Genomic DNA, 14,239 nt, shown 5'->3' with positions numbered 1-14,239 from the left:
GCTTCTTCCGCCGGCAGCCAGGGCGCGAGGGCCAGGACGGCGGGGTTCCCGGCCAGGACCCGGAAAGCGGGTTGCCGGGTCTCCGGGAGGTGTGGTCCTAGCCCCAGGCTCCTCCCATTGTTCTTGGCTAGGCCGGCGGCCCGCGTGGACTACCACTCCCAGGGTGCCGCGGGCTCGGGCCTCGGGACCCCCGAGGCCCTGGGAAATGCAGTTCGCGGCTGCAGGAGGCGTGGGCTGGAGAAGGAGCGGTGGAAAGCATAGTCAGTCTCCGTTCCAGGCGCGACCTGGCGGCGGCTTGGCACGGTGTGGAGGGAAGACGCCGGAGAGGCCGCGGTCTCGGGGTCCGTGTGCTCCCGGAGAGGAGGCGGGTGGCCGAAAGCAGGGTCGGAACACGCGTTCCTCTCTCTCCCGGGCCGAGCGTTCCCAGATCAGACTCCGCGCGCCGTGGATTGCAGTGGAAGGGGCGAGTGACTTGCGGTCGCACAGCCCCCACCAGTCCAGGACCGGCATGCCGCAAGGTGTGCCCGGACACCGAGTCCTCGGGGCCGGCTGCCTCCTGGGGAGGACGGGGCGCCTCGGGGGTGGAAGAAGTGTCCATCCCGCTGGACGGCGGACGCAGGGCCACCAGGGGCCGCTACAGGACAAGGGGCGTGGGCGGGGGTGTGCACAGACTAAACTCGGCTTTCTAGTCCTGAAGGGAGGGCACAGGAAACTCTTTATTATGGTGATGAGATCGACAATCTCCCCTACTGTTAACCTTCGCTCCTGCACACTTCAGTGTCCTCACTCTGTAGGGCTCGCTGGCCTGGGCTTCTGCGACCCGCGATCGTCCAGGAGAGGGCACTCGGCGCCCTTCCTGGGGCGCTTCTGGGGCGGAATTTGCTAGGCCGCCGTAGCAGCGGTGCCAGGTCAGAAGCCGAGCCGGCCCGCTTTTCGTTCTTTAATTGGACTCTTGGCTAAGACGCTACCGACACCCCGTCAGGTGGTGGAGGAAGAAGGACAACAGGGAGAGGTCGAGGGCCGAGACGGCCTCGAGGAGGAGTAGAGGAAGGTGGAGCGGATGGTCCATCCGGGCGGGAGTTGGCTGGGCGAGTGACCGCGCATGTGCGCCTGCATGGAGGCCAGGCTGGGACAGCCGGCCCCGCACAGGGAGCAGCGGTACGGAGCGGCCCCGTGTGTCCGCAGGTGCTTGGTCATGGCCGAGAAGTCCCGGGAGCGCTGAGGACAAAGGCTACAGGAGAAGGGCTTCTCTCCTAGAGCAGTCGGAAGGGGAGGCCGGTGAAGGAAGGAAGAAGGGGGCGAAAGCTGGCCAAGTTAGGGGTGGATCGGGCCACGGGGCTAGAGGATTGCGCGGGAACCGGGCACGCAGGTGGAGACTCAGGAGCGGAGTTGGGAAGAAAGCCGACAGTTCACACAGGGCAGGGCGCCCATACCTGTGTGGACTCGGTAGTGCGTCTCCATCTGATGCTTGAGTGAAAACCTCTTTCCACAGACAGAGCACGCATAGGGCCGAGACCGAGCAGGAGGGGCCGGGGGAGGGTGCGGGCGAGGTGGGCAGCCTGCCTTGTCCTCATGACCCGCACAGGTTGCCAGTGCGCCTGTGGGGACAGAGAAGGCAAAGGAGGGCAGGGCCAGGAATCCCAGCGCCAACTCACTGTACCATTCAGGGAGGAAATCAAGGGCTACAGTGGGGCTGAGGCACGAGTGCCCCCGCCCGACTCACCTGTGTGCCCCTGATCAGACTCTTCCATCTCCCCAGGGCTGAGCTGTGCGGGGCCCTGGGGGAGGGAACCTGGAAGGAACAGTGGGAGGTAGGGGCCCTGCTCAGGCTGGACTCCTCGAGCCCCACCCCAGAGAAGACACCATGTTACAGGTGTATGCAGGACAGTGAGGGGCTTACCTGGGGTGGGGCTGGAGGAGGCCAACTGGTTCTGGCTCCAGAGCCCTTTGGGGGCATTTAGGGACAGTGGGATCCTGGGATGGGGTGGGGAAGAGTTACAGCCTTGGCTAAACCTGGGAGCCTGGCCCCTTCGTGAAGAGGGGGTATCCCAAGTCCTCCCCCGGGGGCTGGGCTTTGGCGTGCCCTGTGGCAGCAGCTTCTTGTCTCTTCCCCAGCTCAGGAACTGTGCAGTAGAGATGCGGTGCCCTTCCACCCAGCAGGGCTGCCCCTCCTGGGCCATGCCCTCCCAGCCTGGAGGCAGAGCACTAGACCCCGCCACTCACCTGTGTTCCCGCCAGACCTCCTGCCAGGCTCCAGTGGTGGGGGTGCTATGGTAGAAGGGAATGCCATATCTGGGCGGCATCAGCAGGATGCTCCACAGGGCAGGCTGGCCCCCCACCAACCAAGGGGCCTCAGCCCACGAGGGCCTAGGGGTGACGCTGGTTTGCAGGGAGCCTGCTGGGGGAAGGGGGCCAGGGAGCTTGCGCAGACTTTCCTCAGAGCCCCCTGGATTTTCCCTCAACCACATGAGCACTCCATGCTTCCCATCTGCTCCCCTTTGGCCAACAGGGGCTTGGAGGTGTTTCTCCTTTGACCTGGTCTGTTCCTGCTGAGCCTCCTGCGTTGCTCCTGCCATCTCGGGGCTGCCTCTTGGTGGCGAGTGCTTGTGCAACATCTCCTGTTCTCTCCCACCAGTTCTAGAAACCTGCTCTGGTTTCTGCTTCTCTCCAGGGTCCCCCAGTTCTCTCTCAGGATTCCTTGAGGGTTTCTCTGGCTCCTCCTGATGTTTCTTCAGGCCTGGATCTGGCTTTTTAGCCCTGTCCCCTCGAGCCCTCCAGCATGCCTCTTCCAGGGACTGCACTCCCAAGGCCCTGGCCGCCTCCTGAAGGGGCCTTAGCTCCCCAGGCTGCAGCTCTACACTCTCCCCATACACAAAGTTCAGGAGCTGGGCAAAGGTAGAAGGGCTGATGCCTTCTCCCAGAGCCCACTGGCCCCTGCGGCCCAGCTGCTGGCTGACACCTGCTAGCACCAGGCTGTGGGCGGGGAACTCCTGGCTCCCTACGGTGATCAGAGTATCACAGAGTGCTGGCCGGAGCCTGGCTGCTAGCTGTACCAGCCGATCAGAGCCATAGGGGCTGGGCAGTCTTATGGGGGGCAGGGACATTGTGCCTTGGCTTGGGTACCTAACTCAGAGGCTCTAAGAGGAAGTCCACAGTGTGAGGTCCATGGTTGAAAGGGGAGGGAGGAACATCTCATCTCATTTCAAGCCTGTGGATGTGAGGGGAGAGGGTGTGAGTTGCTGGTCCTAGATCAGAGCCCTCTGTCCTGAGTGAGCAAATAAAATAACCCAAGAGAGGATTGGAGCTTATCCAGAATCATAGCAGGTAGGCATGGTGGCCAGAGAATGGAAATCAGACCAAATTCAGGACTTAAAGAGCAAGGGCCAGTCAGTTAACAGAAATATCTAGTAGTGGGTTTAAGACAGGCGTGCGGAAAGTCTGCCAGTTGGCAGTCTCTGACGTAAAAGGTAGCAGATACTGCCACTTCTGCTTCTCCAAGCCCCTCTGCAGGGAAACACCTCTGTGCAAGCCAGGCTTTCTTCATTCCAGACAAGGATCACCACAAAACCCAGTCAACGCCGGCACTAAGGGATGGAGCATGACACAGTTTCACGGGAGAGCTTAGAAAGCTAGTGGGTCCTCCCCCAAAAGCCCATCGCTCCTGAAAGGCAGAGAGGGCAGCATGATAGGGATCCTGGCTGCAGGAGCGCAGGCGCTAAGGCATCCGGCAGTCATCACTGTGAAGCTGAAGCTTCTAGAACACATCCTCAGGGAAGGAACCAGACATTCCCATCCAGAGAATGAGGAGAGCAGGTGCAGAAGCCACAGGAGAGGAGGCTCCTGACCCAATGATGGAGAGACCTTTTGGAGAATGGACCCCTGAGGAGATGGGAGGAAAGGACATGGGGACTGGAGACAGGGAGGCTGTTTCCTCTCAAGATTCGGGTAAGGAGATGGTTTAATTTGTTTTTCATAAGACAAAAAGTGAAGAATAGACAGCACCCAACCAGGCAGGAGTTTCTCACACATCAAAACCACCACACTGGCTTTTAAGAAGAGAGCTGGGAACCCAGATACGAAGAGAACCAGAACCTCAGTGTCTTAGCACCCAGCAGGCAGAGTCCTAGGTGCAGGTTCCCTGTGAGCAAGGGCCCTTGGGGCAGGGAGGGCTGCACTTGGACACCTCAGGGAGAGGGCTCTAGGTTGGCAGGGAGGAGACAGACAGAGTTGTGATGGGAAGAAGGCCTCAGCTGGGGAGAGGCTATCACTCACCGCTTGTAGCTTCTTCCAGGACACCGCATGCTCTGAACTACTGTTGGGGCTCCTGGGGCCCCCCCTGGAGCAAGCCCCGCCCCTGACCTCACAGGCCTCCATTGGATGTCTGTATCATCTGCCAAGTATCAGTCTGCCACAGTCCCCCCGAAGGGGTGTGGTTTTCTAACCCTGCCTCTGCCTTCTGCCTGCAGGAGAGACCACCCCCTCTACCTCCAGAATGCACACATTCTGCCCCTAGCCTCCTGTCTCCTCACTTCGTTTGTGAACTCCTAGAGTCAAAGAAGTGTATCTGTGGCAGCAAGGACCTTGGAATAATCAGCCCTGCCTTTGAGTTTCATCTCTGCCATTTACTATTTGAGTCATCTTGGGCAAGTCACTTCTCTGGGCCTCAGTAACCTCATTCATGAAATAGGGATAATATCTGCTTACCTCATTTGGAGGTGGGGGTGAAGATGAAATGACGTGACGAATATGAGTGTGGTTTGTAAGTACACAGTAGCATTCAGTGGTATGGTTGTTTCTTAGAGATGACGGCAGAGCACACAGCTGCAGAAGTAAAAAGGATTGAAACATTTGGATCCCAAGAATAGGGTGGAGGAGCCAGAAGCCGGCCTCCTCCCTCTCCCTGACTTGGTACTGGGAAGCCTCATTTGCTGCCTGGGAATGACCTGGGGGTGGGTGTGTGAGTGACTCAGATCCTCCCATCAAGCTCTGAAAGGGGCAACCCCAGGAAGGACGTGTGGTGGTCTTCGAAGAGAAAAATCTCCTTTTCTTGGGCTGATGACAAATGACATTTCTCTGAAATCAGGACTTGGGTTTCTTTCACTTCCTGCCCAAGGGGTCAAGGTCCCCGGAGGTTTCCCCTCTTTTCACACTTCAGAACTCTTTAATCTGGGGAAGGGATGGGGTCTTAGAGGCTCAACTTTCTTTTTCTGTTTCTTATTATTCTCTTATCCCTGATCCTATAGCAAAATTTTCATTTATCCAACAAATTTTGATGACATGTTTATTTTGAGATGGGGTCTTGCTCTGTTGCCCAGTGGTACGATCACGGCTCACTGCAGCCTTAGCTTCCTGGGCTCACATGATCCTCCCACCTCAGCCTGTTGAGTAGCTGGGACTACAGGTTCGAGCCACCATGCCTAGCTAATTTTTAATTTTTGGTAGAGACGGGGGTCTCACTATGTTACCCAGGCTGGTCTTGAACTCTTGGGCTCAAATGATCCGCCTGCCTTGGCCTCCCGAAGTGCTGGGATTATAGGCGTGAGCCACTGCGCCCAGCTGATAAAGCATTTATGATATGTGCCTGGCGTATATTAGATACACAGTAAATGACTGGAAGATAAACAAGTCAGGTACTGGTAAGCTGCTCTGGTGACAAGGCACAGTCGGCTTCCCCATAGGCTTCTCTTTTTTTTTTTTTTTTGAGACGCAGTCTCGCTCTGTCTCCCAGACTGGAGTGCAGTGGCGCAATCTCAGCTCACTGCGATCTCTGCCTCCCAGGTTCAAGCAATTCTCCTGCCTCAGCCTCCCGAGTAGCTGGGATTACAGGCGCCCGCCACCACGCCCGGCTAATTTTTGTATTTTTAGTAGTGACAGGGTTTCGCCATGTTGGCCAGGCTGGTCTCGAATTCCTGATGTCAAGTGATCCACCCACCTCGGCCTCCCAAAGTGCTGGGATTGCGCCTGGCCTCCCATAGGCTTCTCTTAAGGGGGAAGGATCTAAGAGTCCTGGTCCCCTCCTAGATGCAAATACTGTCCCTAAGCTCCCGTTTCTCCCTTTGGCTCCAGGACCCTCAAATGTTCAGACCAGCCTCCCACTCTCTCTTTCCAGGCCTACCACGCCTTCCCTCCACATGGGTGCAGGCACATGTTAACCCTTCCTAGATCAGACAGGGTGTGTCAATGGGTGAGGCTGGTGGAGGGGCAACAGGGTGGGGAGAGGGGAAGATGAGTCAGAACGAAAGGGAAAATGCAAATGTGAGAGCTGTGTTCATCTGCTACTCTGAACGTTAACTATTTTCCATCTCTGAGCTTTCTAATTCCTCACACCACCACACCCATATAAAAGACACAAAGCATCAGTCTCTCTGATATGTATGTACGCAGAGGGAAACACCCTTCCTCCAACACAGAAATACAGAGTCCCTCAAGACAAGGAAGGAGTGCGGAAAGCCCTGAGGGACTAGCCCCAGGGATGAGGAAAGGTACAGGGGTCCAGACGATTACATGGTCACCCCTCTGAGTGTGGCCCCCTCGCTTTCCAGCCCCACATCATGTGCTTGTGACTCAGCTCCCCCGCTGGTTTGCTCATTGATGATCGAGAGAGTTGGAGACTGCTCAAAGGGCAGCATTCTGTGTAAGCCAAATATAGTTGACAGGGAGCATCAGTGGGCTTTCGGGGAACCTAAAAGGGAGGAGGGGCAAGGGAACTCCCCTTTCAGTGAACAAAAGCCCCCAAGAATGGGGAACCCCACCTAAGGATATCCCCTTAGAGACCGCCTCCTAGAATTATCTCCAGGGCCCTTTGCACTGCAACCCTTATGCTGATGACACCCTGAGCACTTCTCTAGCCTCTTCCTACATTCTTGACAGTGCAACCCAAGCCATCCTGCACTGAGCACAGATGGCAGAAGCAGACAGCACTTTGACTTGGAAGAGTAGGGACACTGCTGGTGCTGTTTTGTTTTTATTTTGAGACAGAGTCTTGTTCTGTCACCCAAGCTGGAGTGCAGTGGCGCCATCTCGGCTCACTGCAACCTCTGCCTCTGGGTTCAAGCGACTCTTGTGCCTCAGCCTTCCAAGTATCTGGGGTTACGGGCATGCACCATCACACCCGGCTAATTTTTTTGTATTTTTAGTAGAGATGGGGTTTCACCATGTTAGCCAGGCTGGTCTCGAACTCCTAACCTCAGGTGATCCACTGCTGGGATTACAGGTGTGAGCCACCATGCCTGGTCTGTTGCTGTTCTTAAAAGTACTCCCCCTCCCTAGACTCAAAAACCTTGCCCCCCCTTCCTCTTCCTGGGCTGACTCGGTAGGAATCATCTGCAGTTGTCTCTCTGGAAAGAGCAAGGAAACAACAGGTTATGCAGACACAAGCCTGTGTCCTGCCAGAGGGTAGAGCAGGTAGAGAGATTAGGTAGGGCATGATTGGAAGGGGAGTATGTGATAAAAGGCAATATGATATCAGCCTCTCAGTCCTTTTTAATACTTATATTACTTTCTTTTTTTTTTTTTGAGACAGAGTTTCACTCTTGTTGCCCAGGCTGGAGTACAATGGCGCTATCTCGGCTCACTGCAACCTCCGCCTCCCGGTTCAAGCAATTCTCCTGCCTCAGCCTCCCAAGTAGCTGGGATTACAGGCAACTGCTACCATGCCTGACTAATTTTTTGTATTTTTATTAGAGATGGTGTTTCACCATGTTGGCCAGGCTGGTCTCAAATTCTTGATGTCAGGTGATCCACCCACCTCGGCTTCACAAAGTGCTGGGATTACAGGCGTGAGCCTACATGCCCGGCCTAATACTCGTATTACTAAATAAAATTTGAAATCTGATTTTTTTTTTTTTGAGACAGAGTCTTGCTCTATTGCCCAGGTTGGAGTGCAGTGGCGCAATCTCGGCTCACTGTAACCTCCGCCTCCTGGGTTCAAGTGATTCTCCTGCCTCAGCCTCCCGAGTAGCTGGGATCACAGGTGTGCATCACCAAACCTGGCTAATTTTTTGTATTTTTAGTAGAGACAGGGTTTCACCATGTTGGCCAGGCTGGTCTCGAACTCCTGACCTCATGATCTGCCCGCCTTGGCATCCCAAAATGCTGTGATACAGGCGTGAGGCACCACGCCTGGCCTGAAATCTGATAGTTCTTATTCTTACTGATAGACTTGACCAATGGGACACTAAGGGAAAAATGTGCAAGGGGCTCGGGGCACACCCTGGCTGCAAAGTCAGAGCTTTCCAGAAATCCTTGTATCATGAACTTCTTGAGGCACAACCCAGCTTGATGTAACAATGTCAACACAGCAACACAAATACCAATTCTCCTTAAATATTATAATTAAAATCAAACCATCAGAATAGACCAATGGGAGGGATGATCATTTGTTTTGTGAAAAAGTTCTCCCTCTATTTCACTTATTTTAAATATCAAGCCCTCTTCCCAAGCCAAGTTGAACAAGATTCAATTTAGAAAAATTCTGTGAACTCGCCACTCTTCCCGTGAACCCATCTCTTTCCACAAATGAAGGTGGTTAAATTCCCCACAGCATTTTATATAGATTAAGAGTGATTATCCAAATCTTACATGAACTTTAAGTATGTTTACTCTTTCGCCAGGCGCAGTGGCTCACACCTGTAATCCCAGCACTCTGGGAGGTGGAGGCAGGCAGATCACCTGAGGTCGGGAGTTCAAGACCAGCCTGACCAACACGGAGAAACCCTGTCTCTACAAAAAATAAAAAAAATTAGCTGGGCGTGGCGGCACATGCCTGTAATTCCAGCTACTCGAGAGGCTGAGGCAGGAGAATCGCTTCAACCCGGGAGGTGGAGGTTGCGGTGAGCCGAGATCGCGCCATTGCACTCTAGCCTGAGCAACAAGAGCGAAACTCTGTCTCAAAAAAAAAAAAAAAAAAAGAAAAAAGAAAAAAAAGATGTTCCGTCTTTCTGGTTAAGTACATCCAAGACTTCCAGAAAAGAGTCACCACAAGGAGTGAATTAGTTCCCTTTTTCCCTTAAATTTGTGCTCTATATGATCCAAGAACCAGCTATAGTCATACCCAGGTGAGCTGAATCTAGCCCCTTCATAGCACACACTTTGTGGATTAACTGGAAAAAGAACTAGACTAGAAGTTGGAAAACAGGTTTCACTGCATCCATTCACAGTGAATGGCCCTTCTCTTCAGCACTCATATGGAGCTAAGTCTTCCAAGACCCTCAATTTCCTCACAGGGGCTGTTTCAAGACCAGTACAGAATACTAGTGTTGACTTAAACCTGGGCAAAGGGTCCCATTTGGACCTCCTCTGGCTGTATCCCTTCGCATAGGCTGAGTCAAAAGGCATCTAGAAAGTGCCTACCCGGAACTGTGAGCTCCCACCTCACTTCTGGACCATGCTCTGAGAACTCAGCACCCTGGATTTCCTGGACCAAATGACTCTGAGGCCCCCTACACAGGACTCAACCCCAGGCCTGTATTCATGAGAGTGGACTCTGACTGATGTACACACACACTAGACCCTGATTTTGTGTAAGGGATTTGTAGACTGAGCTTGGATGTGCAGGCTAGAATGTGAGACACCTTGAAGTATGGGCCAACACCAGGCATGGGAAGAAACGAGGGAGTCTCTGTCATCTTGCCCAGGCCCCATAAATAATATAGGAACCTACTTTATTCCAATGGTTCTAAATCTCTTAGGGAGTCACCATCAGGTTCAGAATGTCACCCATGGGACTAACTCTTCTTTTTTATTGAGACAGAGTCTCCTTCTGTCACCCAGACTGGAGTGCAGTGGCACGATCTTGGCTCAGTGCAACCTCTGCCTCCCAGGTTCAAGAGATTCTCCTGCCTCAGCCTCCTGAGTAGCTGGGACTACAGGCACGCACCACGACGCCCGGCTAATTTTTGTATTTTTAGTAGAGATGAGGTTTTACCATGTTGGCCAGGCTGGTCTCAAACTTCTGACCTCAAGTGATCCACCCGCCTCAGCCTCCCAGAGTGCAGGGATTACAAGTGTGAGCCACCCAGCCTGGGACCAATTGTTGACATTAGAAAATGGTAGACACAGGCCGGGTGCGGTGGCTCATGCCTGTAATCCCAGCACTTTGGGAGGCCGAGGTGGGCAGATCACAAGGTGAAGAGATAGAGACCGTCCTGGCCAACATGGTGAAATGCCGTCTCTACTAAAAATACAAAAATTAGCTGGGCGTGGTGGCACGTGCCTGTAATCCCAGCTACTTGGGAGGCTGAGGCAGGAGAATTGCTTAAACCCGGGAGGCGGAGGTTGCAGTGAGCCAAGATCACACCACTGCACTCCAGCCTGGTAACAGAGCCAAGACTCCGTCTCGAAAAAAAAAAAAAAAAGAAAATGGTAGACACTTATACCACTTGGCATATGAATGCATGACAAGAGATTGACAGATTACTCTGAGCCTCATGGCTGGACAGGTTAACTATCGTCTAGCTTATTCTTTACCCTCCCCTCCCCTCCTCATAATATACACGCATACCATTAATTGTTCTTTTTTTTTTTTTTTTTAGAGACACAGTCTTGCTCTGTCACCCAGCCTGGAGTGCAGTGGCACAATCATGGCTCACTGCAGTCTTGACATCCTGGGCTCAAGTCATCCCCCCATCTCAGCCTCCTGAGTAGCTGGGATTACAGGCATGTGCCATCATGCTTGGTGGCTGTCTGCCGAGCTGGGATTAACTGCACACTTCACGTGCCAGCACCCCGGGCCCCCACCACACCATAGAGGGAATGGCCAATTGAGCTGCCCCAATATTAACTGGTTTCGGGGTTAGACTTCCTTGAAGTCCACTCATAAGCCACTCCTTGCACCCTCACCCCTGGTTAAAGAACTCTGGGTGTACTGAAGGCACTCCGAAAGCATAAATACCACTGAACAGCTGAATGAAACTAGGTATCAACACCCTGCCCCATGAGTATAAAAAGATCATCAGTAAAGACAACCTGGGTGATTTCCTTTATGTTATTTACTTATTTATTTTTGAGACAGAGTTTTGCCCTTGTTGCCCAGGCTGGAGTGCAGTGGCGCGATCTCGGCTCACTGCAACCTCTGCCTCCTGGGTTCAAGTGATTCTCCTACCTCAGGCTCCTAAGTAGCTGGGATTACAGGCATCTACCATGCCCGGCTAATTTTTTGCATTTTTAGTAGAGATGGGGTTTCACCACGTTGGCCAGGCTGGTCTTGAACTCCTGACCTCAGGTGATCCACCTGCCTCGGCCTCCCAAAGTGCTAGGATTACAGGTGTGAGCCACCACGCCCTGCCAAAACCTGGGTGATTTCCTAAAGAGGAGAATATCTCACACACCTCTTCCTGTGCTCCACTACGATGTTCATCCTCCCCATGCACCTGCCCCGCACCTACAGCCTGATATCTTCATCTTCTAGGAATGATCAGAACAGGCATGGGAAAGAGTGGGACAGGGAGAATGAAAAGCTCCAGACATGACCCAATCCCAGTTTTTTTTTGTTTTTTTTTTTTTTGAGATGGAGTTTCGCTCTTGTTGCCCAGGCTGGAGTGCAATGGCACGATCTTGGCTCACCGCAACCTCCGCCTCCCAGGTACAAGCGATTCTCCTGCCTCAGCCTCCCTAGTAGCTGGGATTACAGGCATGTGCCACCACGCCCAGCTAATTTTGTATTTTTAGTAGAGATGGGGTTTCTCCATGTTGGTCATGCTGGTCTCAAACTTCTTATCTCAGGTAATCCGCCCGCCTTGGCCTCTCAAAGTGCTGGGATTATAGATGTGAGCCCCCACGCCTGGCCCTGCTTTTTTTTTTTTTTAATTAATTTTTTTTTTGAGACAGAGCATTGCTCTGTTGCCCAGGCTGGAGTGCAGTGGTGCGATCTCTGCTCACTGCAACCTCCGCCTCGTGGGTTCAAGGGATTCTCCTGCCTCAGACTCCTGAGTAGCTGGGATTACAGGCACCTGCCACCACACCTGGCTAATTTTTGTATTTTTAGTAGAGACAGGGTTTCACCATGTTGGTCAGGCTGGTCTCGAGCTCCTGACCTGGTGATCCACCCACCTCAGCCTCCCAAAGTGCTGGGATTACAGGTGTGAGCCACCACACCTGGCCACCCAATCCCAGTTCTGTACAGAGCCACCACAAGGCAATAATACTTCATCCAGCGCAAACAGCTCGGCTGGGATTCAGAACCCTTCTCCCTAGAATCTCCAGAGGATTACTGGCCTAACCTCTTGGCCACATCATCCAACCTGGACTCCATACTGGGAAATCTGCCAAGAACATCTCAACCTGGAGTCCAGAACATTCACTGCCAGCCCAGGCTGGCTCCAAAGACCCCAGGAAACCTTCATGTGCACACTAGTTTCATCTCTTGGCCAGTGACTTCCTACATAACTTTTTTTTTCATTTTTTTTCTTGAGACAGGGTCTCATTCTGTCGCCTAGGCTGGAGTGCAATGGCGTGATCTCAGCTCACTGCAACCTTCATCTCCTGAGTTCAATGAGTTCAAGCGATTCTCCTGCCTCAGCTTTCTGAGTAGCTGGGATTACGGATGTGTGCCACCACGCCCAGGTAATTTTTTTTAGAAACCCCATAGAGACAGGGTTTCTCCATGTTGGCCAGGCTGGTCTCAAACTCCTGACCTCAAATGATCCACCTGCCTCAGCCTCCCAAAGTGCTGGGATTACAGGCGTGAGCCACTGCGCCCAGCCCCTGCATAATCTTTGGAGATCCACAGGCCTCTCCTTTCAGTCACCGGATCCAGGCTCAGTCCAGAGACCCCTGATAAGCTCTCATTGTCCGGAGGCTATACCTCATGCAGAGTTAAGGACCTCCAACTTCCCCACAACACCCTTCCCACTCAGGCTGGCCTCGGGGGCTGTGGACCAACTCAGAGAGCAAGCTGGCTTAGCCTCTGCCAAACCTAGGCCTAAAGGTGGCCAGGAGGCTGCATTTCCAGCCTCTCAAAGGCAGAGGAAAGCCCCAAGGGCTAAAGCCCTCAACCCGCACTTCCCAATCATCAACGAGGTCCAGTCAAGCCCCCATACCCCAGATTTGCCTGGGCCGGGCCCAAGCCCAAGAAAGTAAAGTAAGAAAAACTATGGCACTCACCGGCCCAGACCCTGTTCCTCCTTCCCTTTCAGCCTCACATACACCCAGGACGGCTTAAGGCCGAGTGACCGTTAAAAGTGGGGAATGGAGCGAGGCCAGGGACGCAACGCTCCCGCACGTGGTCACCCCTGGATCCTGAGGCGGACGCTGATTGGCTGCAGCGCGGGCCGCATTCTCCCGCTCAGGCCAGCTGAGCACGCTGGGCAGCCTGGGAGGCACCTAGGACAGCGCCACTCCCGCGCGTCTGCCTCGGACCCGCAGCTGATTGGCTGTGAAGGGGCAGAGCCTTGAGTCTCATTGGTCCATAGGCTTCAGGCCTCTTAGGCTGAGATTTCATTGATTTCCAGCCGGGCCCCAGCGTTGATCTGCTGTGGAGTCTGCCTTTTCCCACTCTCTCCACGAAGAGACTGGACCCTGATTCTCCTTCACCTGAACAGCCCTGGAGGCTCCCTCAGCAAGTGCTCAGGAGTACTACTGTCCTTTTTTTTTTTTTTTTTTTTTTTTTTTGAGACAGAGTCTCGCTCTGTCGCCCAGGCTGGAGTGCAGTGGCGCGATCTCTGCTCACTGCAAGCTCCGTCTCCCGGGCTCACACCATTCTCCTGCCTTAGCCTCCCAAGTAGCTGGGACTACAGGCGCCCGCCATCACGCCCGGCTAATTTTTTGTACATTTAGTAGAGATGGGGTTTCACCATGTTAGCCAGGATGGTCTCGATCTCCTGACCTCGTGATCCACTCGCCTCGGCCTCCCAAAGTGCTGGGATTACAGGCATGAGCCACCACGCCCGGCTTTTTAAAAAATTATTATTTCATTTTTATTTTATGAACAGGGTCTCCCTCTGTTGCCGGTGCTGGGGGGCAATGGTGCAATCATAGCTCACTGCAGCCTCGAACTCCTGGGCTCAAGCAATCCTTCCACCTGGGCCTCCCAAAATTCTGGGACTACAGCCGTGAGACACTGTGCCTGACCTGCCTTTCTTGCTTCTATTTTGCCACCCTAAGTAGCTCCCATTTGCAAACCCTGTCACCTTTCTCTCAACCCTTTACCATCTGTGAAGTGTGTAGGGGGTGTGTAGGCTGCCGCCACACCTGATTGGCTGGGAGGCCCGTAAAAGCAAGCCAAGGCCAGGCAAGGTGGCTC

General features: G+C 53.6%; 1 protein-coding gene across 11 annotated transcripts; it reads right to left on the bottom strand.

The window, feature by feature from the left end:
* Positions 1-311: 311 nt before the first annotated feature.
* On the bottom strand, positions 312-14,216 carry ZBTB32 (zinc finger and BTB domain containing 32). Of its 11 annotated transcripts, XM_055103009.2 has the most exons (8): positions 13,102-14,216; positions 4,705-4,821; positions 4,273-4,390; positions 2,224-3,584; positions 1,901-1,974; positions 1,724-1,792; positions 1,434-1,598; positions 312-1,253 (listed from the first exon to the last, which is right to left on the bottom strand). In XM_055103009.2, exons 4-8 carry the CDS (start codon positions 3,102-3,104, stop codon positions 979-981), a joined length of 1,464 nt encoding a protein of 487 aa, XP_054958984.1. In that variant the 5' UTR covers positions 3,105-3,584; positions 4,273-4,390; positions 4,705-4,821; positions 13,102-14,216; the 3' UTR covers positions 312-978. The 11 variants fall into 11 exon arrangements, with proteins under 11 accessions (XP_054958984.1, XP_054958987.1, XP_008967420.2 ...); XM_055103012.2 differs by lacking the exon at positions 1,724-1,792; XM_008969172.4 differs by lacking the exon at positions 4,273-4,390.
* Between the last annotated feature and the right edge of the window lie 23 nt (positions 14,217-14,239).

The sequence above is a fragment of the Pan paniscus genome, chromosome 20 (assembly GCF_029289425.2).
Source record: "Pan paniscus chromosome 20, NHGRI_mPanPan1-v2.0_pri, whole genome shotgun sequence".
Taxonomy (NCBI): domain Eukaryota; kingdom Metazoa; phylum Chordata; class Mammalia; order Primates; family Hominidae; genus Pan; species Pan paniscus.
The sequence above is the reverse complement of the archived record's forward strand: the minus strand, read 5'-3'. Positions and strand labels throughout refer to the sequence as shown.

Excerpts from the sequence above, each read along its gene's own strand:
- ZBTB32 (XM_034945519.3), bottom strand. The coding sequence starts at position 3,104 with ATGTCCCTGCCCCCCATAAGACTGCCCAGCCCCTATGGCTCTGATCGG. Across the intron at positions 1,599-1,723 it reads GTCTGATCAGGGGCACACAG|GCGCACTGGCAACCTGTGCG; the intron begins GTGAGTCGGGCG and ends CTGTCCCCACAG. Across the intron at positions 1,254-1,433 it reads GCACTACCGAGTCCACACAG|GAGAGAAGCCCTTCTCCTGT; the intron begins GTATGGGCGCCC and ends CGACTGCTCTAG.